Source organism: Pseudopipra pipra, chromosome 21 (assembly GCF_036250125.1).
Source record: "Pseudopipra pipra isolate bDixPip1 chromosome 21, bDixPip1.hap1, whole genome shotgun sequence".
Taxonomy (NCBI): Eukaryota; Metazoa; Chordata; class Aves; order Passeriformes; family Pipridae; genus Pseudopipra; species Pseudopipra pipra.
In genome coordinates, this window is record NC_087569.1 from 2,322,608 (window position 1) to 2,344,207 (window position 21,600).

Sequence of the window (21,600 nt, forward strand, 5' to 3'; positions counted from 1 at the left end):
GTGGGGTTTAAGTCCATGAGTGTGCACAAAGCCCCATCAGCTCCTGCCAGGGCAGCTTTTCACTGTCATCCCGCAGGCAGGAAGCCTCTGGATGTGGACTGGCTGCTTTAAATAGGCTGTGAACCAAAGCTGGAGAGCATTTCTGAAGGCTAAATGTGTCAGGAAGGTGGCTGAGGAGAAAAAACCCAGCGGGACAATGAAGCTGTGCTTTTTTGCTGCTCTTGGTTCACAGCTGCTTCCAAAACGTTGCCATTTGCAGAGCCTCCAGTTCTGAGCTGTAAATTTGATCCTGGTGACTTGAGAAGTGGATTTTGTTACAGGGATAAATGTGCAGTGGTGAAAATGAGGCTCCTTCACAGAAAGGGCTAAAATAGGGCCTCCCAAAATCACTCACTCCTGCCTGGTGGTGGATCCATCCCCTGCAAAGGGGTTACAGGGGTGGGACAGTCTCCCTGTCCAGGGACAGCTTTACCACCATGATCCAGGAACCTCTGCAGGGTTCACATCTGCACCAGCTGTGACAGCACATCTGTGCTGGGCACAGGGATCAGGAACAAGGAGCAGAGCCTTGTTGATGGATCCAGAGTTCAGCTTTCCCAGCCATGGAGTGCAACCTGCTCTTTGTCAGCAAAGGGAGATTTAATGGAGCAACCAGAACTGTCTCCTTCTGCTGATAATGGTCTGGGCACCAACAGAGCAGGTCCATTGTACATAAATCAGGAAGGTCCTTGAAAGCCTTGCTGGGAGCTCTCAGGTGGCTTTGAGTGTCCCCAGTGCACACAACACCTGAGCCACTTTTCCAGACTTTCTTTTCACCACCTGGAGTAAAACTGGCCCTTCTGAAGCACGAGGCATCTCTGCATCACTGAGTCCCAGACTCACAGGATGTGCTGAGCTGGAAGGGACCCCCAAGGATCATGGAGTCCAACCTGCCACCTGCTGTGCAGGACCCACCTCCCCAGTCCTGCCTGTCCCCCCCAAAACTGCAGAGACACCTCTCCAGTGGGGAAGTGTGAACTCTGAGCAGCAGAGCCCCTGTGTTGGGATTCTGCTCTTCCTGCTCCTGCAAAGCAGCTTTATTTATCCCAAAATAAATATTTTATCCCAAAATAACCAGGCTGCTCCTGAGCACTGAAGGGACAGCACAGCTGAGTGGATGGTCCAGCCCCATCCCCTGGTGCAGGACAAAGCTGCCACAGCTCCAATGCTCCAGCACAGGAGGAAATGCTGTTCCCTGCAGCTTCCACATGCACACAGTGAAGGGAGAAAGGGGGGGGGAACATAATCAGGCCTCTCAGATGATCCCTGTACAAAGTATTGACTTTTCAGAATAATCTCATCAGTGCTGCTGGGCACGGGATTTATTCTGCTCATGGTGCAGTTGCAGCCTTGCTGTTTAACCATTCAAACTTGTTCTGACTTCCAAAAGCATTTTAAGCCAAGACAGTGGTTTCTTTTAATTAAAACCCTGTCATCCAAGGTTGTTATTACTTCTGGTCCTGTTCCTTCCCCCAGGGACTGGAGATCCTCCACGCTACATCCTGTAGAACACTTGAGCCTGAAGGTCTTTGCACTCAGCAAGTGGACAAAAAATTGTAAATGAATATGAAATCTCACTTTCTCCCCTCTCTTTTCATCCCTGGCAGGGCACAGGGCACAGATTTGGAGTCTGTTTGCCAAAAAAACCCCCAGGAGCTGCTATTTACCAATACTGATGTTTGGCTTTCCTGTGATGCTCTGGGTCTAAATCCCTTCCTAGCCCTGAATGGCCCTGCAGTGGAAATGCCTCCAACTCACCTGGACAAAACACAGCCCTCGGGGCAGAACTGGAACCATTAGGCTTTTTTCTCATTATGCTTTTTTTTTTCTCCCCATTTCATTCTGAATGAAGGTGGAAGCAGCCAAAGGGGAGGTTGCAATCAATGCTGCAGGCTTTTCATGGGGGGTCTGCCCCAAACCAGGCCTTCCCTGGCTGCTTCCAGCCCTCCAGCTCCTCCTGACTCCCACCCTGCCTGCCCAGGGCTGGCTAAGGGTGACCAGGTCTGTGCAAGAAACATTTAAGATGGTTTAAGAGTGTCTTAAACATTTGAGACAGTGAAAGATGTCTGTGCCTGGGTAAATAGCACTTCCACTTGCACAGAGGGTGAGAAAACCCTCTGGAAAACAGAGCAGGAGCACCTGGGGATGTTCTCCAGAAGGGGCTCGGTGGGAGCTGCATCTCCCAGGGGAAATGATGGACTTTTGGGATGGAAAATAGTCCATGTTTCCCCACCTCTCCTGATGTCTCATTGGTGTATTTGCAGGGCTGAATTTTGCCTCCCCTCAAACACCTGCTGACCCTGTGCAGGGAACAGGGAGAGCCATTCCAGGTGGAGCAGAACACATCACTCCTTCCTGGGAAAGCAAGAGCAGGATGCCCTAAACACACACTGATAGGACTCAGTTTAAGGGATGAGCCTGAGATGAGCTCAGCTGGGTAAAACCTGGTGCTCACAAAGCCAAGCTCAGGGTTCAATCCCCTGGGTGGACTCGATGGTCCTCGGGGGTCCCTCCCAGCTCAGACCTTCCTGTGAGTCCAGAGAGTCTGAACAATTCTGGAAATCCCACAGGGGAAAGCAAGGAGGGAAAATACATCTGAGGGATGTATAGAGACCCTCCATGGCTCTACTACCTGTCCAAGCTCAGGCCTTGGCTGAATCCCCCCTCTCCCAGGCTGTCCATTGCTCTTGGGGCAACACATGGGAGTTGGGATGCAGATTATTTCAATCCTGCCCTTTCCACACATGATTCCTCTCTCTCCTTCCTATTCTTCCACTGCTTCTACCCCTTTCCCACCTCCTGTAGTCCTCCTGCTGGTGTGAGATCCATCCCCTCTTCAGCTCCTTCCCTCTGGAACCACCTTCCCCTGTCCCACCAACTCCCTCCCGGCTTCACCTGCAAATGCAGCTCCAGGCCTGTTCCTTTGAATTCCTCCCTCTTTCTGCTGCTGTTTGTTATTTAACTCTGTAATTACACTATTTCAAGGGATTTTAAGGCATGTTTGGAACTGAGTTGGCACAGAAGTGCCCCACTCTAAAAGTGGGACCCTCAGCAAAAACACCCCGAGAGCCAAACCCGTGAGAGCTGTTGGCATGGAAGAGGGGAAGGCACTTTCTGGATGCCAAGGTGGATCCTCTGTCCCCTTGGGACTGATGGAAGAGCCTCTCCCAGGTGCCTGTTGCTGCCTGTGGCTTTGGGGTGGGGTTTCAGGCTGGCACTGCCCACCCAGGTGACCCCAGGCAGGGCTGTCCCTTCCTGTGCCACCTGCCCTGGGCACAGCTCGTGGGCACTGCCTCCTCCTTGGGGAAGGGCTCTGGCAGCAACCCAAGCCCCCTCTCCCTGCCATTCCTTCCCAGAGAATGGGAAGATTGCACGTCAAGGGGATGTGGGAAGCACAGCCAAGCCCTGATGCTGGAAAGGGCTTTGTTTCCCATCAGGAATCCCACTGGAGACAATGCAGAGCCATAAATGCTCAAAGATGAGGTGACTTATGGCCCTGCAGATGCCTTGGGTAAAGCCAGGCAGGAATGGGAAGAGGGAATCTGCTCCCTGAGTGACACCTATGTGAATTTTCCTTGCTTTTTCTTTGGGAAAAAGCAGCAAAAGGATTGCAATCTTCACTCCTATCCCAGGAGAAAAGCAATTTGAGCTGAAGCCTTCCCTTCCAAGGCTTTGAAATCCAGGGAAGTGGTATGGAAAGAGGTGTATTTTTACCCTTACAAGGAGAAGATCACAACCATTGTTTCCCAAGGCTGGTGGGATTCAGTCAGGGCTTTGTTTCCTGCAGGGACCCCCCAGGGCTGTCCCTGCCCACTGAGGGGCTGGTTGTTGGAGTCTCTGCTCAGTTTTCCCTCATCCCACCCCAGCTGGGGGGGCACAAGGTCCCTGGGGCAGGGAAAGCTGAGCCCAGGATCCTGCTGCTCCAAATCCACAGCTCCCATTCCCCCCCTGCCCCTCTTCCTCTGGGCAAAGCCACCTCAGGCATCCCCAGGGGCTGGAGGGGCACTGACCAGCAGCAGCTTCACCAGGAGAATTCAGAGAGGGCTCCAGACTGTTCTGCCTCCCCATCCAAGAGCTCAGCTCACGAGCTTGGCTTTCCCAGCAGCTCCAGCAAGGGGCTGGAAGGGGAGCCTGGAAGGCTCAGTGGGACAGGATGGTGCTTCCTCCCCTCCCTGGTGCTCTCCCGTGCTGGGATGAGGCTCCCAAGGTACAAAACATTCCTGGTTCTCCCAGTCCTGCCCTTCCTGGTGTCCTCCAGCCCTCACCTCCCCCCCAGATGCTTACACACCAGAGGTTTCACCCCCATCAAACTCTTGCTTTGACAACCAAATCCTGGGATCCAGAGCAGGATTTCCCGGGTTGTTTCTGTCACGTGCCAGCAACAAGCTTTTAAAAGACTTTAAAAATACTTTTAGAAAGCTCCACCCAGTTCAGTCTGGACTGTGCTGGAGGGCAGTAAAAGAAGACAGAAATGCTCATTTCCAGGTTTGGCTCTCGTGATTCCTGTGAACTTGGTCACAGCTGAAGTGTCTGGGCAGGCAAAGGCTGTTGATGGCCAGTGAAATGAGCAGCAATCTCACAGGAAGCCACACATTTAATCCATTGGCAAGAAAAGTGCAGCACTGTGGGTCTGGAGAGGTTTAATCCCTGCCATAACAGCCTGCACTGCTTTTCCTGGAAGCTCTGATGCTGTTGGAAATCTCACTGCAAGGCTGACAAAAGGCAGCTCCCACTGGCAGCTCAAACCCCCTCTCAGGGTAAAACATCCCCTGTGCCAACCCAGCCCTCAGCCTGGGCACTGGATTCACCCCAGAAGCACCAGGGAGACCTGATCTCCTGGGCACACTTTGCTCCACAGGGAGCATCCCCCACCACAGCCCAGGGATGTGGAACAGTGACACAGTTGTAAAGATTCAAGGTTCCCAACTCCAAAATCTCATCAGGAAAAATTCCTTTTCTCTTCCAAACCTGAATTCCAAAATGCTGCTAAAGATGTTGCCCAAATATGTGGATGATTTGTGGTGTCCAACTCCATCCATCCACAGGAAGGGCTTTCCCTTCCTCCCACACAGGACACACACACAGCAGACCCCAGTGCCATTCCCACTTGGAAAACATCGTGTTCTCCCCAACAAACCCATTCTGGAAGCTGCTGAGAGTTGGTTAAAGTTGCATTTAATGAGATGCTGACTTACCTGCCAGAATATGCTGTCTATTGTGTTCCCCAGAAAGCCATCCCTGCCCTCCGACGACACCAGCTTGGGGCCCAGGATGGTCATAAACTCATCGAAATCCACCTGGCCATCCCCTGCAATGAAAGAAAAACGTCATGGAATTATGGAGGCAGGGAATAGTTTGGCTGGGAAGGGACTCTTAGAGGCCATCTAGTTCATCTAGAGCACCTTCCACTGGATCTGGCTGCTCCAAACCCTGTCCAACCTGGCCTTGGACACTTCCAGGGATGGGGTAGCCACAGCTTCTCTGGAAAACCTCTGCCAGTGCTTCACCACCCTCACTGTTATCAAGGAATTATCCCTGAGTGCCAATGTCCAACCTGCTGCTCTGGATCTGCTGCACATCAAGGACCCACTGTGGCACCTCCCACATCAACTCCATGGTGCCTCCAGACCCAGATCCTTTGATATTCCCAAAGAATGGCACCTCCCACATCAACTCCATGGTGCCTCCAGACCCAGATCCATTGATATTCCCAAAGAATGGCACCTCCACATCAACTCCATGGAGCCTCCAGACCCAAATCCTTTGATATCCCAAAGAATATGGGATGATGTGGCCCATCCACACCTGAAGACAGGACCAGCCTAGGGTTGAACAGGTCATTCCCAGCTCTGGAGAGCCTGCAGGCCAATCCCTTCTCCCAAAGCCCCTCTGGAGAAGGACAGGAGGCAGCAGCACGTCCAGGGCTCTTCCCTCCTGGCTGCCAAACGTGGCTCTGCAAAACTTTTACAGGGCCAGCCCCATCCTCCAGAGGGAGGGAGTCCACACAGAGCAGAGAGCCAGACCATTGCAAATCCACAAGGCATTCCATCCCAGCTTTCCAGGAGCTCTGGGAAGCCCGGAGTGCTCGGCAGGCAGTGCCTTTAGCAGGGAGAGGAGGCTGCTCCTGCCACTAATGAGCTGAGCTGCTGCAGCCCTGAGCCCTTGCATGTGCTCCAAACAGGCACGGGGCTGTTTGGAGAAGGAATTGTATCCAAGGTTACTTTTCTCTCCAAGAACTTCTGCCACGAAAAAGAAAATGGCAAAAAAAGGGATATTCCTGCCTGCTGAAGGGTCTTAAAAATACCAGTTTGTCTCAACAATGTCTAGACCTTCTGCAAGTATTTAATCTTCTGAAACCTCTCAGTCCATGGGCACACCTGCCTACACATTATTGAGTGAGTGGATATATTTGCCCTTTTCCAAGTCTGGAAACAGAATCAGCAACTGCAAGAGCTGCAGTTGTGTTTTATTCACATTTACAACCCGACCTGACTGCACCCACCTCTCCAGGCAGCTGCTGTTGCAAAATCATCAGGTGGGAGAAGTGTCTTAAACCATGAGATTAAAACAGATTAAATCATCAGGTGGGAGAAGTGTCTTCAAGCATCACACTGAAGCAGATCAATGCCAGGGCTGCTGTTAAAATGCCCCCCTGCCTGCAGCCCCTGCAGCCCCTCGTGCACCACACTCTGTCCTCTTTATCACGTCTCAGGTGCTTGATCCGAGCAGAGGCACCCACTGAAATCCCTCCTTATCTTCCCAGGAAATAAGCAGAGTCAAAGGACTGTTTGCCAGGATAGTGATCTCCAGTCAGGGGGGGCTCTGCCTGCAGGGAATATCCTGGGGCTGAGCCGTTGGAAGAAGCCCAGCAGGGATTCGTGGTGCCTTTGATCCTGGAACATGCCCAGAGATCCCATCTCGCTGCTGGAGCTGCTCACACCTTCAGGGCTTTGCAGGGCTGAGCCCTTGCAGCATTTCTGCATTTCTAGGGCAGCTTATTAAGCAGGAAAGGAAAGGGGTGGGCACCCCATGCCTTGGAAAGCTGTTCTTTAAAACATTTCTGGGCTGTGGAAAGGTGTGTTCCCTCTGCTCCCCCTTGGGAACGGCGTGGAGCGGGATTGGATCAGTCACAGCCCGTGGGATCAGCTGGGGAGGGAATGCAGGTGACAGGGGGGGCTGGGGGATTGACATCACACCCAGCGCTCCCTGGGAAAGCCAGGGACGAGTCCATCCCATGGATGCAAACTGGGATGCACTGGGATGCTGATGAATCCATCCCATGGATGCAAACTGGGATGCACTGGGATGCTGATGAACCCATCCCATGGATGCACTGGGATGCTGATTGCTCGAGATTAGCGGGAAAACAATTTGCACTTCAAAGAGGCTCCTGTACCTGGCCCTGCACAGATCTGGGCTGTGCACGTGCAACCCCCAAACTCTGAGACGTTCAGTTTGTGTTTTCTACGACGTCCTTTCACCCCAGAGGACAGGCAGGACTTCATCCCACACATGACTCATGAGAAAGCAGGGGCCAGGACTGCTGGATTCCCTGTCTGACTCAGAACAGGCAGACCCTGCTCCTGACTCCCCTGGGCCTTTGCCAGGGATCATAACTAACTTCACAGGCTTTAATTATCAGCTTAATTATGGCATTTGCCACAACCTCAGAAGAAAGATGCCATTAAAAGATGCATTATCCCATTATTGACTTCTTTTTCAATTAAAACTCTTAACTAGCAAGGAAGCCAGACCCCAAAACACTTTAGGTGGTAGAAATATCCCTTTAACATTCATTTCAAGCTGCAGAAAACAAACCTTCCTGCCATCAGGATCTCAGGAGACAGCAACATCGTAATATCAAGACAGAGAAATCACAATTTTGTCTGAAAATCCCTTTTGCCCTGTTTAACTGCCAGGAGAGAAATACAAAAAGCTACACACAGGTTCCGAGTCTGCAATGAGAAAACACACAGGGGTGCTTTCCACAGCCATGGCATCACCAGGCAGTGCCCAATACCCACATCCCATCAGATCCTGGGAGCACCCAGCTCGAAATTTGTGTTGGGCACAGTCCAAAGGCACCTTCCTCGTCCTCCTCCTCCTCGTCACACCCAGGGTGGTACCAGCTGATGTGTGATGCTTACTGAGCATCTGTTCTCCACTCTGCTCTGGAGGCAAATCACACCCCACACACGTCCCCACGTTCCTCTGCTGTGCCCACAGATGTGCTGCTCTCCTGGGCTCACAGGATCCCAGGATGTGCTGAGCTGGGAGGGACCCCCAAGGATCCTGGAGTCCAACCCTCAGCCCTGCACAGGCCCAGCCCCAAGAGTCACCCCCTGTGCCCCAGAGGATCAGCCAAACCCTCCCTGAGCTCTGGCAACCTTGGGGCTGTGCCCACTGCCCTGGGGAGCCTGGGCAGTGCCCAACCAGCCTCTGGGGGAAGAACCTTTGGCTGAGATCCAACCTGAGCCTGCCCTGACACAGCTCCAGCCATTCCCTGGCTCCCAAGCCATTGATATTTAGAGCTCAGAGCCATGTGTGACTTATTCACAAACTACCATTGAGCTGGATTTAAGGAGTGGGGAGAAGGGGAGGAAAACAGCAGGAAAACACCAGGCTGGAGCAGGTATGTTGTCTGTGCTCTCTCACCTTCCCTTGCTCCTCCCCAGGAGCCATCCTGCAAGCCCTGAACAAGAACACCCCCCCTGGCCCTGCCACCCCCCCGGGATGTGTGATGAGTGTGGTGCTCTCATCCTCCCCCACCTTCTGCCCCCAAACCCACACTGAAGGAAACACGGACAGGAAAACCCCTGGTGAGGACAGAGGGGGCACAAGCAGGTGAACAGCTCCAGCCAGGATGGAGTGACAGCCCAGTGACAGTCTCTGTTCTCCTCTCCCTGCTCCCAGCTACAAATGCAGATGAGGTTTACAAACCCAAGTCCCCCCGAAGTCCCTGGCTGATGAAGGGCCGTGGTTTAGGGTGGGCCTGGCAGTGCTGGGTTAGTGGCTGCACTTGTTGATCTTAGAGGTCTTTCCCAGCCTTAATGATTCCATGATTCCAAGTCACTCAAACATGGGAATAACGTCCTTACAACCTGGGAGGGCAGAGAAACCTTGAGGCACAGGGGGGTGGCTCCAGTGGGACAGGGGAGACTGGCAGATGGCAAGGGGGGTGAGGGCCAGAGGGGTTCCAGGCAGGATGGCACAGGAGTTACTGCCCGTCAGCTGAGGGACTGCTTGTGTGGGCACTGAGCAAAGCACCAGAGCTGAGCTTAACCCCTGCTTTTAACCCACCCAAACCACTTATTTATTTCCTGACAGTCCTGCCCTCACATCTTTCTCCTTGGCAATGCTTCCTCTGACTCCTGGCATTGATGTCAAAGAGTCCCAGGCAGGGTGACAACCACGGCATGACTAAAGGATGACTCAGAACATCTCTGGCCACATCAGCACAGACAACTCAGATCTGCTCAGCACTCCCAGCCCCTCAGCACGGGGATGTTGGGCTCATCTTGTGCTCCCAGTTACCACAAAGGTTGGCTCCACTGTCCCAGTTGTCACAAAAACCAGGCAAAGGTGATAATGAGAAGGAATGACAACGAGCCACAGCAATAGTGGGAGCCTGATTGCTCCACCATGGAAAAAGGATGCTGAAGGCACCCAGCAACATCTTTGGGGGCTCTGGGAACCTTCTCAGTGACCAAAAACTGGCCAGCAAGGCGTCATGGACCTGCCAAAGTCACCCTGTGCACTGTTTGCTCAGGGGGTGCAGAAAGGCCTTGGGGACAATTCCACCTTGCAGAACGTTTGCCGTGCTGGGAGCCCAGTTTGGCTGCTCCCATGGAGCTCCACAGAGTTACAGCAGGGAATTGCTGGGCCCCCAGAGTGTCCAACACATTTATTCCAAGTGTGGGCACGGCAGGGGGTTGGAATTGGATGATCTTTGAGGTCCCTTCCAACCCAAAGCACTCCGTGATTCTCGGGGCACCAAAGACGATGGAGCAGCAGGAAGAGCAGTGTGGAGCTGGGAAACCCAGGGCTTTCCAGCTCTTCCAGACCCTGCAGCCCAGAGAAATTTGCTTTGTACTTGCCCACCCCAGGAAGGGGTGTCTGCTCCTTTGAAAAATGCCCATGAGGTTTTCCAAGTAAACCCACAGCATCACAGAATCATTAAGGTTGGAAAAGCCCTCCAAGATCATGGAGCCCAACAGTTCCCCCAGCACTGGTGTGTTCACCACTAAACCATGTCCCCAGGGGCCCCATTTCCATGGTTTTTGAACACTTCCAGGGATGGGGACTCCACCACTGCCCTGGGCAGCCCCTTCCAGTGCCTCACCACCCTTTCCAGGAAGAAATTTTCCCTAATACCCAACCTAAACTTCCTCTGGCACAACCTGAGGCCGCTTCCTGCTCATCCTGCCCCTTGTTCCCTGGGAGCAGAGCCCGACCCTCCCCAGCTCCCCCCTCCTGTCAGGAAGTTTTCAAGGGTGAAAAAGGATGCAGAAAAAAGAAAATCACAAGTGATTCAACATCCACAGAAAGCTTTAAAGGTACCACTGCCCTCTATGAAGCCAGCTGTGAGTTGGACACACAAGTCAGAGGGAGACAAAAGAGCCTCCAGCACTTTTGAAAGGGGATTTACTCTCCTAAACTACTTCCCTTCAACACCAGTTCATTCCTACTGGGGCTGTGATTCCAGATCCCCAGGACAAAGAAGTTCCAAGTGCCATCAGCTGCCCTTGCTGGTTCTCCACTGGTGTGTAAGAGCTGAGGGCAGAAAATCCCAACCCTCTCTCTAAGCTGAGGAGTTTTCAGCTCCAGACAAAGGATTTCATCTTCCCTCAGCCCCCTTTGATGGGAAGAAGGGAAGGTTGTCTTTGCTGGGGGATGTGAGGAAGGACACACACAGGCAGAGCTCTGCCATCACCATATCCCACAGAATCCCAGGGTGGGTCAGGCTGGAAGGGACCCCAGTGGGTCACTGGTCCCACCTCCCTGCTCAGGCAGGGCCAGCCCAGAGCACAGGGCACAGGATTGTGTCCAGAGGGGTCTGGAATCTCCCCAGGGAGGAGACTCCAGCCCCACAGCCCAAATTACCCCCAGCTGCACTTTGACACCAAGCCTGAACCCTGTCCTGCCTTGTCCTGAGCCCACAGAATCCACCCTCACAGGAGTCTGCCAGGCAGGGGAGTAGGACCCAGTAGAGGGCTGCAAATCCCCACATCCCAGGGAGCAGCAGCCTCCTGCAAACTCTCCTGTCTTTGTGCTTTGAAGGAATAATTAAATGCTTGGAGGAGCAGTGGCGTGAACCCACCTCACCCCCCTCCCCATGGGAGAGCCAGCCCTCAGCCCTCAGTCAATCCCTGTCCAAAAATCTCCTGTTGGAGTGGCTCCCTTGGAGGATGTAATTAAATATTCATTGGGCTGAAGAAAGGCAGAGGGAAGGGAAAAGACAGGGGGGAAAACCTGCATGGATTGCACCGTGCATGGATTGCAGCATCTCCACCCAAGGACACAACACACTTAGACTGGGCTTTCAGAGCCTTGTGTATTAAAATTAGGCCTGATTGCTTCCTAAATAAGTGTTTTTCCTGGCCATTCCAGGGATCATCACAGCAGGAGAGGGGAAGAAAAGGAGAGGGGGAAAACCTGCATGGATTGCACCGTGCATGGATTGCTTTGCCTCTACCCAAGGGCACAACTTAGACTAGGCTTTCAGAGCCTTGTGTATTAAAATAATCAGGCTTGATTGCTTCCTAAATAAGTGTTTTCCCTGGCCATTCCAGGGATGATCACAGCAGGAGAGGGGAGAAAACATGCATGGATTGCATCGTACATGGATTGCATCGTGCATGGATTGCATCACCCTTACCCAAGGGCACAACACACTTAGACTGGGCTTTCAGAGCTTGTTTATTAAAATAATCAGACCTGATTGCTTCCTAAATAAATGTTTTCCCTGGCCATTCCAGGGGTGATCACAGCAGGAGAGGGAAGAAAAGGAGAGGGGGGGAAACCTGCATGGATTGCACTGCCTCTACCCAAGGGAACAACAGGCTTAGACTGGGCTTTCAGAGCCCTGGGCATTAAAGTGGGAGCCTGCATAATCTGGCCTGATTGCTCCCTAATTAAATGTTTTCCCTGGCCATTCTCAGGGTGCTCAGGTTGTCCCTCTTTCCAAGCTCCCTGCCATGGTACCACACACCCAAACCCAGCTGTGTGGAGACTCCTAAGTATTCACACCCTTTTTTCGCTCTGGTTTGACCTCCAGAGTGCAGGTAGGTGATATATTTAAAGTTAATGAGCGAGTCTGCTGCAGCTCGGGGCCCAGGCACACACAACACTCCTGTTTATTTTTATTCCCTTAATAGCTCCCTGCAGTGCCTCTCTGTCCCGGGCTGTGTCATTGCTGTGCCCACGTAACCCGGGCACGGATAATGTAGTCTGGGAAGGGCTCTTGCTGCCGAGCCTTGCAGTGATGCAGAGGATGTGCAGGGAAAGGCTCCAGCCACAGGATATTTCCCAGACGAGTGTTTGGGTTTCAAAGATTTTCGGGTCAGAGCCACAGCCTGCCCCTTCCCCCAGCAGCATCCACACTTTCTGCCTAATTCCAGCCACAATCCCTAACTCCGGCTCCGAGCACGGCAAGGCTTTCCTGAAACTTCCCACTTGGAAAACAGCTTGAATTATGGGCACCCATGGAATGGGCTGAAATGAGGAGGTGAAGCTCCACTGCAGTGCTGACACAGTTTTTTTTTAAAGGGGAAACTGAGGCACAGAGTGTCCTGGATGTCCCCAAAGGAGGCTGCCAGACCTCCCTTCCTGCCACACAGGGATGGGCAATCAGTGCCCAGGATGGAGAATGATGACAACGAGCACCCATCTCCCAAAAGTCCTGCTGGAATTCCCTTGGAATTCCCGGAGTCACTCACAGAAGGTCTTTGATACTCCCTGACCAGGCACAGCTGTAAAAAAATAGACTTTCTCATTTTTCTTGCTCCTTCACCCTTTTACTGTCCACCAGCTCTGCCACACGTCCCACAGCTAAAATGACTCTTTAGAGGGGAAAAAAGCCAACAAAAACAACAACCCCAACACAAGAAACATGTGGATCCATTGGAATGAGTCCAGAGGAGGCCATGGAGATGCTCCAAGGGCTGGAGCCCCTCTGCTCTGGAGCCAGGCTGGGAGAACTGGGGGGGTTCACCTGGAGAAGAGAAGGCTCCAGGGAGACCTGAGAGCCCCTTGCAGGGCCTAAGGGGGCTCCAGGAGAGCTGGAGAGGGACTGGGGACAAGGCATGGAGGGACAGGACAAGGGGGAATGGTTTCCCACTGCCAGAGGGCAGGAATAGATGGGATATTGGGAATAAATTCTTCCCTGTGAGGGTGGGGAGGCCCTGGCACAGGTTGCCCAGAGAAGCTGTGGCTGCCCCATCCCTGGAAGTGCCCAAGGCCAGGTTGGAGCAAGCTGGGCTAGTGGAAGGTGTCCCTGCCCATGGCAGGGGGTGGAATAAGATGGTCTTTAAGGTCCCTTCCAACCCAAACCATTCTGGAATTCTGTGAAAAGCTTCACTGGATCTGAAGGAAAGGATGAAACATCTCCCCTGCAGCCAGCTGGGCTCTCAGGGACCCCTCCAGTCCCACAGTTTTTGGAGGGGCTCTGGAATTGGCTGCTCTGCTTTGCTGACAAGTCCACAGAAAAGCTTCACAAACACAGACACACATTCCTGGAGGAGAAAATTTCCATGGGGGCTGGAAGGCTCCATCGGAGCCCAGAGAGATGGAGCTGGGGGGGGGTGTGAGGAGGTTTATCCATCCAACACTGAGCAGAGGACCTTGAGAGTTACTTATTCTGACAGCACTTTGCCTTGTCTGGCAGGGCAGAGGAAGCAGCTGCACAGGACTTGTTTGCTTCCCATTAAAAAGAAAGATCTATTAACTCCCTGTGTTTGCCCAAGGGGAGCCTGTCTGGGAGCTGACCTGGGAGACAGTGATGGAGGAGGACAAGGGCTCTGCCTCCACAGGGGGACGTGTCCCCTGCTCCAGCACAGCCACTGCAACAAGGAGGATGCTGTGAGTGGAGGAAGAGTCCAAGGGAAACAGTGACTGCAGGAAAAAATAAATATCCATCAGACACCTGCCCAGCAGCATCAGCTCTGCCAGCCCTGGGGAGCTGCAGGATGCCCCAATTCCCAGCCCTGGGATGAGACTGTCCTGCAGGGAAGGGCTCTGCAGAGCCTGCTGAGTGTGATGTGCCCCCAGCACGGCCACCCTGAGCCCCCACTGCCCCCAACCCACAGAATCCCAGGATGTGCTGAGCTGGAAGGGACCCCCAAGGATCACGGAGTCCAACCCTCAGCCCTGCACAGGCCCAGCCCCAAGAGTCACCCCCTGTGCCCCAGAGGATCAGCCAAACCCTCCCTGAGCTCTGGCAGCCTTGGGGCTGTGCCCACTGCCCTGGGGAGCCTGGGCAGTGCCCAACCAGCCTCTGGGGGAAGAACCTTTGGCTGAGATCCAACCTGAGCCTGCCCTGACACAGCTCCAGCCATTCCCTGGCTGCTGTCCCTGGTCCCCCCAGAGCACAGCTCAGTCCCTGCCCCTCCTCTGCCCCTGCCCAGGAAGCTGTACCTGCAGTGAGGTCTCCCCTCAGTCTCCTCTTCTCCAGCTGGACACACCAAGTGCCCTCAGCCCCTTCCTCTCAAGGCCCTTCCCCAACTTCGTTGCCTTCCCACATCCCTGAAACCCTCTCCCTGTGCACCCAGACCCGAGAGGGTTCCTTTGCAGCTCTTTGCAGAGTTTGTCACCAGTTGATCTCTTTGTCAGATGGATCAAGAGGAGCAAAATCACGACCTGACTACCCAGGACTTTAATTAAAGTGGCTCCCTGGGCCCTGGGAAGAGCAGAGAGCTGAGTGAGGATCATAGCAGCTACCAGACAGCTCTGAGACAACCAGCAAGTCACAGGCTCATTAAAACACAGACAAGGTGTGTTCCCTGTGGCACACACGTCTTGTGAAGCCAAAATCATCATCCCGGGGGCACTGTGTTTTAAAGAGTAAATAAAATTAAACAAGGGTGCAAACAAACCACAGGGCACGAGGTGGATCCCAGAGCACAGGACTCTGCCCTGCTGGAGCACAGGATGGACAGGCTTTGGGGTGGGATTGCAGCCCAGGGTTTCCCTTTGTCCTGTCCATGCAGCACAGCTGCCCTCAGCCATCCTGGCACTTCAACAAAGGCAGGATTTGACATTCCTGATGCCCCTCTTCCCAGTCCTGAGCTGCACATCAGCCAAGCCTCACCAGCAGCTGTAATTACTCTTCATTGTCCTCAGTGAGAACACATAATATGATAATCTCCATTTTCCAAATAAGAGCAGACAGGAAGAAAGTGGCCTCTATAAATAAAGACAAGTCTCATCAAATCCATCTCTCTGACCAAGATTCTCAGCTCAGCAACACACTGGAAAGGACAACCCCCTGAAGTGTTGTGACATCAGTTCTCACACTGAATAACCAGAGAGCTCTGAGCACAGAGGACAAACCAAACATCTGCAACAACCTGTCTGTGCTTTCCCTGCCCCATCCCTGGGAGTGTCCAAGGCCAGGTTGGATGGGGTTTGGAGCAACCTGGGCTAGTGGAAGGTGTCCCTGCCCATGGCAGGGGGTGGGATGAGATGAGCGTTAAGGTCCCTTCCACCCCAAACCATTCTGGGATTCTCTGATTCCTATTAACTGCATTTTAACACAGAAATGTTTGCTGGTCCTCCACTGTTTTCTACAGTTTCACGTTAAGGGGTTGAAACACAAGGAAACATTCATGGGAGTGAAAAAAAAAAAACAGGAAAACCCAAATAAGAAGAGGGGGAGACACAAAAGGAAGAGATTAAATGTTTTCAGCTTGTGAATGTCAGCCTGTCCCACACAGGGCACTGGAAGCTGATCTTCTGGACAGAAGCAAACATTTTATTGGTCAAAGGTTGTACTTGAGGATCCTGGAGGTCTTTTCAACCTTAATGATTCTGTGATTTGATGGTTTGGCCATGAAATGCCTGCAAGGAACTCACCTTCTGCTGGACACAGCACCTAATTTTTAAAAGAGAGGCCCATTCTCTCTCCAGATGTCCCAGTGCATGTCCTTTGATCCTCCCATCCCTGTGACACTGCCAGTGGAGCTCCCAGCTCTGATGTCCCTTCCCTCTCTTTGGGAAGCAAGTGCAGGCAAAGCAAAGCAACGTCTCTGTACAAACCCCGACCCAGCAGTGACACCTTGGGAGTGCCCTGTCACCAGCCCCTGGCACCCTGCAGTCGTGTCACTGTCATTTTTGCCCTTTCCAGAGAGGATCATGGAATCACAGAGCCATTAAGGTTGGAAAAGACCTCCAAAATCACCAAGTCCAACCTTCAACCCAACAGCCCCGTGCCCACGAAACCAGAGCACTGGGTGCCACCTCTGCTCATTCCTGGAACACTTCCAGGGATGGGGACTCCACCCCCACCCTGGGCAGCTGTGTCAGGGCTGGACAAGCCTCTCCATGAAGAAATTTTCCCTGATATCCAACCTAAACCTCCCCTGGTGCAACTCGAGGCCGTTCCCTCTCATCCAGTCCCTTGTTCCCTGGGAGCAGAGCCCGACCCCCCCTGGATCCCCCCTCCTGTTGCAGAGAGTGAGAAAGTTCCCTCATGCAAAGCAAAAGATGACAATAATCCTTCAGAACCCCATTCCAACCATGGAGCTGCCCAAACCTCCACCTGGGAGAGCTGCACATCTTCCAAACCCTTCTGCCAGGGTCCCCATGAACGTCCTGCTGGGTTCTCATCCCTTCCTCAGTTCCCTGCTCCCTCACAGAGCTTGGGAACACGCCCAGTCTGGTGGCAGGACAAGAGCAAACAGCCTCAGGTTGTTCCAGGGGAGGTCTAGGTTGGATATCAGGAAAAATGCCTTTGCTGAAAGGGTTGCCAAGGCTTGGAAAAGGCTGCCCTTTTCCAAGGGCAGTGTTGGAATCCCCAGTGCTGGAGGGGTTCACCAGCCCTGGGGATGTGGCTTAGAGGTCTTTTCCAACCTTAATGATTCCATCCAGGCTTTTAAACTGGCTTTTAATTCCTGGTTTTCCAGGGTGTCACCACTGTAATTCTGCTGCTCCCACTGACACATCCCTGAAGGTGACAAAGGCACCAGGTGGGTCCCTTGTTCTCCCAGAGAACCAGCTCGTCTTTGGCTTGATCAAAGCAGTTCCTATTTGTACTACAATCATTTGATACACTGGGGTGGGTGTTTTTTCTTCCCCCCCCTCTTGAAGCCTGAAGTTATTTTTCCAGGGTTCTGAAAAGCAGCTGCTCCTCTAATTAGTACATGGAGTGCTTATTTTATTCCTCAGATAAAAGTGTCTCATGTTGTAACGAACGAGTTTGACACTTAAATCACACATTCATCTATTTTATTGCAAAAGCTCTGCTTAAAGTGGAGGCACCCCAGATAAGGCAACACATTTAATGTGCCATTTCTCTGCATTTTTATTAGCATTACTGCCAATTGGAAGAATTTACAAATAATTCCTTTTTTTTTTCCAAGCACGGAAATATAGATTAAATATTTTACATTCCCCCCTCCTGGCAGAACATTCCAGGTCAGTCTCCAGATTGCAGACAGAAACATCCCCACCTCTCCCAGCCTGCAATGTTTATGTTCATGCAATACATAATTATGGCTAAGAATAAAGCAAATCAAGGAGAGAAAGGTAAGATTTGACCTCTGGTTCCAGACCAAAAGCAAACAAAGTGTCCCTCCAAGGCCCAGCACCCTGGAGAGATGCCCAGGGGCTCCAACCACCCTCTGCAGGGATCCAGTCACGCCCCACTTCCAGCAAGATGTAAACAAAGCTTGGGCCTAATGGGAATCTCATGCCCTGGCACGTGATGGAACCACCATTCCTCACTTCCCTTCCTAAAAAAGGAACATTTTTGTGCTGAAAATCCCTTTTCCTTCTGTTCTATTTTGGTATTTTCCACCGTGGCGTCTCTCGGTGGTTCGTCAAAGGGGGTTTCTGATGATTTGTAAGAATTCTGACGATTTATAAGATTTCCCTGGAGACCTTGAAATCTTCCAAGGAGGTTCTTATTTTTCTCCCTAATTCATCTTTTTATGCCAACTGTTCTTTCCCCCCGTGGCAGCTGTGCCCCTGTTCACCTGGGGGAAGCACACCTTGCCAAATCATGGAATATCCTGAGAGGGAAGGGTCCCACAAGGAGCATCCAGTCCAACTCCTGACCCTGCACAGACACCCCAACAATCCCCCCCTGTGCCAGGGAATGTTGTCCAAATGCTGTTTGAACTCCCAGCAGAGGGACTTGGAAGGAAAGACGGAGAAGGTGTTTTTAGGGAATGCAGTGGTGCTCCCCTGCCTTTGCTGAGGATTTGGAAGAATTAGATATTCCCTGGAAATCAGAGCATTCAGCAAAGCAGAGAATTCAGAGAGTGGCTGAAGTTCTCTGCAGGCAAACCAAGGGGCTGCTGGCCTGGCCTGTCTGAGGGAGGGCTGGGGGCAGCCCCTGGGGGCTGTGGAGGCATCAGAGGTGATCTGACACCTCCTGGCCAAAATCCAAGCTGTGCCATGGTCGTTTGTGCTTTATTTCAAGCAGTGTTTTCTAACTGACTCCATTTTGCCTTTAAATGGGATGAATCATGGAAAGCCCCTTCCTTTCTGCTCTGCTGGGGAGGCTCTGAGGGTGTCACTGAGCAGCCGGTGGCACCTCCAGAGTCAATCCTGTGTTATCACAGACTGACAGAATGTGCTGAGCTGGGAGGGACCCCCAAGGATCACGGAGTCCAACCCTCAGCCCTGCACAGGCCCAGCCCCAAGAGTCACCCCCTGTGCCCCAGAGGATCAGCCAAACCCTCCCTGAGCTCTGGCAGCCTTGGGGCTGTGCCCACTGCCCTGGGGAGCCTGGGCAGTGCCCAACCAGCCTCTGGGGGAAGAACCTTTGGCTGAGATCCAACCTGAGCCTGCCCTGACACAGCTCCAGCCATTCCCTGGCTGCTGTCCCTGGTCCCCCCAGAGCAGAGCTCAGTCCCTGCCCCTCCTCTGCCCCTGCCCAGGAAGGTGGAACTGCAGTGAGGTCTCCCCTCAGTCTCTTCACTGAGCTGGGCACTTTGTGGCAGGAGGTGACACCCAGGTGTAAAATGCTCTTGTCAGCCCAGTTCATGCTCAGCCACAGCCCCACTCCAGCATTTGCTCCTCTTCAAACACTCTGTGTCCAACCTGTCAGTCCCACAGCACCAACATCTCCTCAGCCTCACCCACACAGGGCTCAGCCTCCCTCTGTTTCCCCACAGAAAATAAGGTTTGCAAGGAAAACCAAACTCAGAGCAGCTCTGGCTGCTCAGTTTGAAGCCCACCAGTCAAACAAGCCGTGGCAGATCCATCCCCTCTGCCATCCTGCAACCCCCCCACGCTCCTGAGGGACTCACTGAGGAAAACTCTGTGTTTTCACTGAAAGTTCTGGGTCTGCTCAGGCTGGTTCAGATTAAATCTCAAGCCCTGCCAATTGTATTACCTCATTATTAGCACACCCTGGCAGCAGTTCTGGGGGGGAATGGATGTCTGGCCACGTTACCCTCTGTCACATCATCATTCATGGCAGGTGCCAGGAGAGGTGAGGGAGGTTCATTGAACCCCCCCCAGCTTTCCTGACCCTCCTTGAGTGTGACCTTTCATCCATCTGAGCTTCCCACCCTCCTGATGCTGAGCCAAAGCCCTGCAGAAGTTTGGCAACCCTCAAGCCCAACAGGAAAAGCCCAACAGGAAACAAACAATGTTTGGGAAGGAGGGGCAGGTTGTCCCTGGGAGTGCCAGGCACAACCAACACCCCTGGGAGCTCACTGGGATCAAGCCCTGCTACTGACTGATGCTGATCACAGTGGGAGAGGGAGGAGGAAGCTATTCCTGCTTCTCACTCCATATTTCAAGCTAAATCCCAGAAGAAAAATCAAGATAATCCATCAGAGCAAAAGTAGCCATAAGCCATGTAATATTAATTCAAGCTGTAGAGCAATAATACAATTTGCAGGCAAGGTAAATCTTTCACAGAATATTCCCCTCTTTGCTCAGTGCCTCAGGAATTTCCCATTCCCCTGGTTCTTTTTAATGCACTTGACCTTCACATCAGTGCAGCCCCAAACCCTCTGCTCAGACACTGCCACGACAGGCAGAGGAGACAGGAGAGCAATAACCCCCCCAGCACACCCAGATTGGAGCTGCTGGAACTGCTGAGCTGGAGGAGGTGGAGGATCAACCCCATCTCTGCAGAAAACACTTCCTGAAAAGTCTCCAGCAGGAACTGAACACCTTCCATTGCTGCAGGTTTGGACTCCACCTCTCCCATTTCAGGTCCCTGCACGCCAGGAGCGTGTACAAAACAGTGCCAAAGCTTCGAGTCCGGGAGATCAAGAGTCAGGGAATAACTGGAGATGGATCAAACCCGGGAGCCAAGTCCCCGGAGCTCTTTTTCCAAAAACGCTCCGAGTTTCGGTAAAAGACCCCAGGAATTGGCACCAGGCTGAGTCTGGGCTTTGCAAAACCTGAGGAGACGTGCCCTGCTCTGCCAGGAAAGGCCAGCACAGAGCGAGGGACAATCAATAACTTTGGGAGAAAATGCTTTTAAAAGTGATGGATTCTTTCTTCCCCCGTTCTTTTAGGAATGAGATCATTTCCACGGCTGATCTTCTCTGCCAGGGTTTCTGTGCCTGTCTAGGGGAGATGCTGAACACCCTGCACAGGCTGAGAGCCCCTCCCCTGCTTCCCTGCCCTGCTGAACAGGGTTTTCCTGTGCAGCTCAGGGGTATCCAGGGATCCCCAGGGATCCCCCCACCTGCCCTGCTCTCTGCTCTCCACACTCTCCCCAAGGATTGTGGTGTCTCACTGGCTCTCCAAGGATCCCCCTCCACACCAGGGCTGCCTTCAGGGCTCTGCTTTGGCATCATTTCACTGTTTCCACCCCTTTGGAAGGGTGGGAGAAGTTTGGAGCTGCATCCCAATGTCCCTGCACACTTTTGTGTCTCCCTTCCTGCTCTGACCAAGGACATTTTAAAGACGTTCTGCTCGTTGTGATCAGCTCTGATTGTTAAAAAATCCTCCCTGGCTCCAGCATCCTGATGCTGCATTTCCCTCTCCCTGTTAATGGTGGGTTCTGTTTCTTTTATTACCACTCAGTAATTGTTTGATGAGCTCTCACAGCAGGACTTTGCTCCAAATTATTCCACCCCTCAAAACTTCTCCCTCAGGCCCATCAACACTTCATTACCACGGGGAGCAGCTCCCACCCACAGGATCTTTCACTTGGGGCCACAGGGCTGGGCAGCTCTGCCTGCTTGGGCACTCAGATCATCTCCCTGGGTCAGAAGATGCCCAGGAATGCAAAGGGAAAGGTGACAACAGCCTTGCAAAAGACTGTTTGCAACTGGGATTCCCGGGGTGTCCTGGGCAGGGGCAGGAATTGGCCCTCAGTGATCCCTGTGGGATATTCCATGGGGGTGATGGCAGCAAAGGAATTACTTCCAT

General features: G+C 52.8%; 1 protein-coding gene across 4 annotated transcripts in view; it reads right to left on the reverse strand.

Moving 5' to 3' along the window:
- CALN1 (calneuron 1) overlaps positions 1-21,600 on the reverse strand; it is a 178,429-nt gene that overhangs the window by 94,423 nt on the left and 62,406 nt on the right. For all 4 annotated transcript variants that reach the window (XM_064677618.1, XM_064677622.1, XM_064677621.1 and 1 more), the window contains one exon: positions 5,235-5,347. In XM_064677618.1, the coding sequence (XP_064533688.1) occupies positions 5,235-5,347 (113 nt within the window). The remainder of the gene's footprint in view (positions 1-5,234; positions 5,348-21,600) is intronic.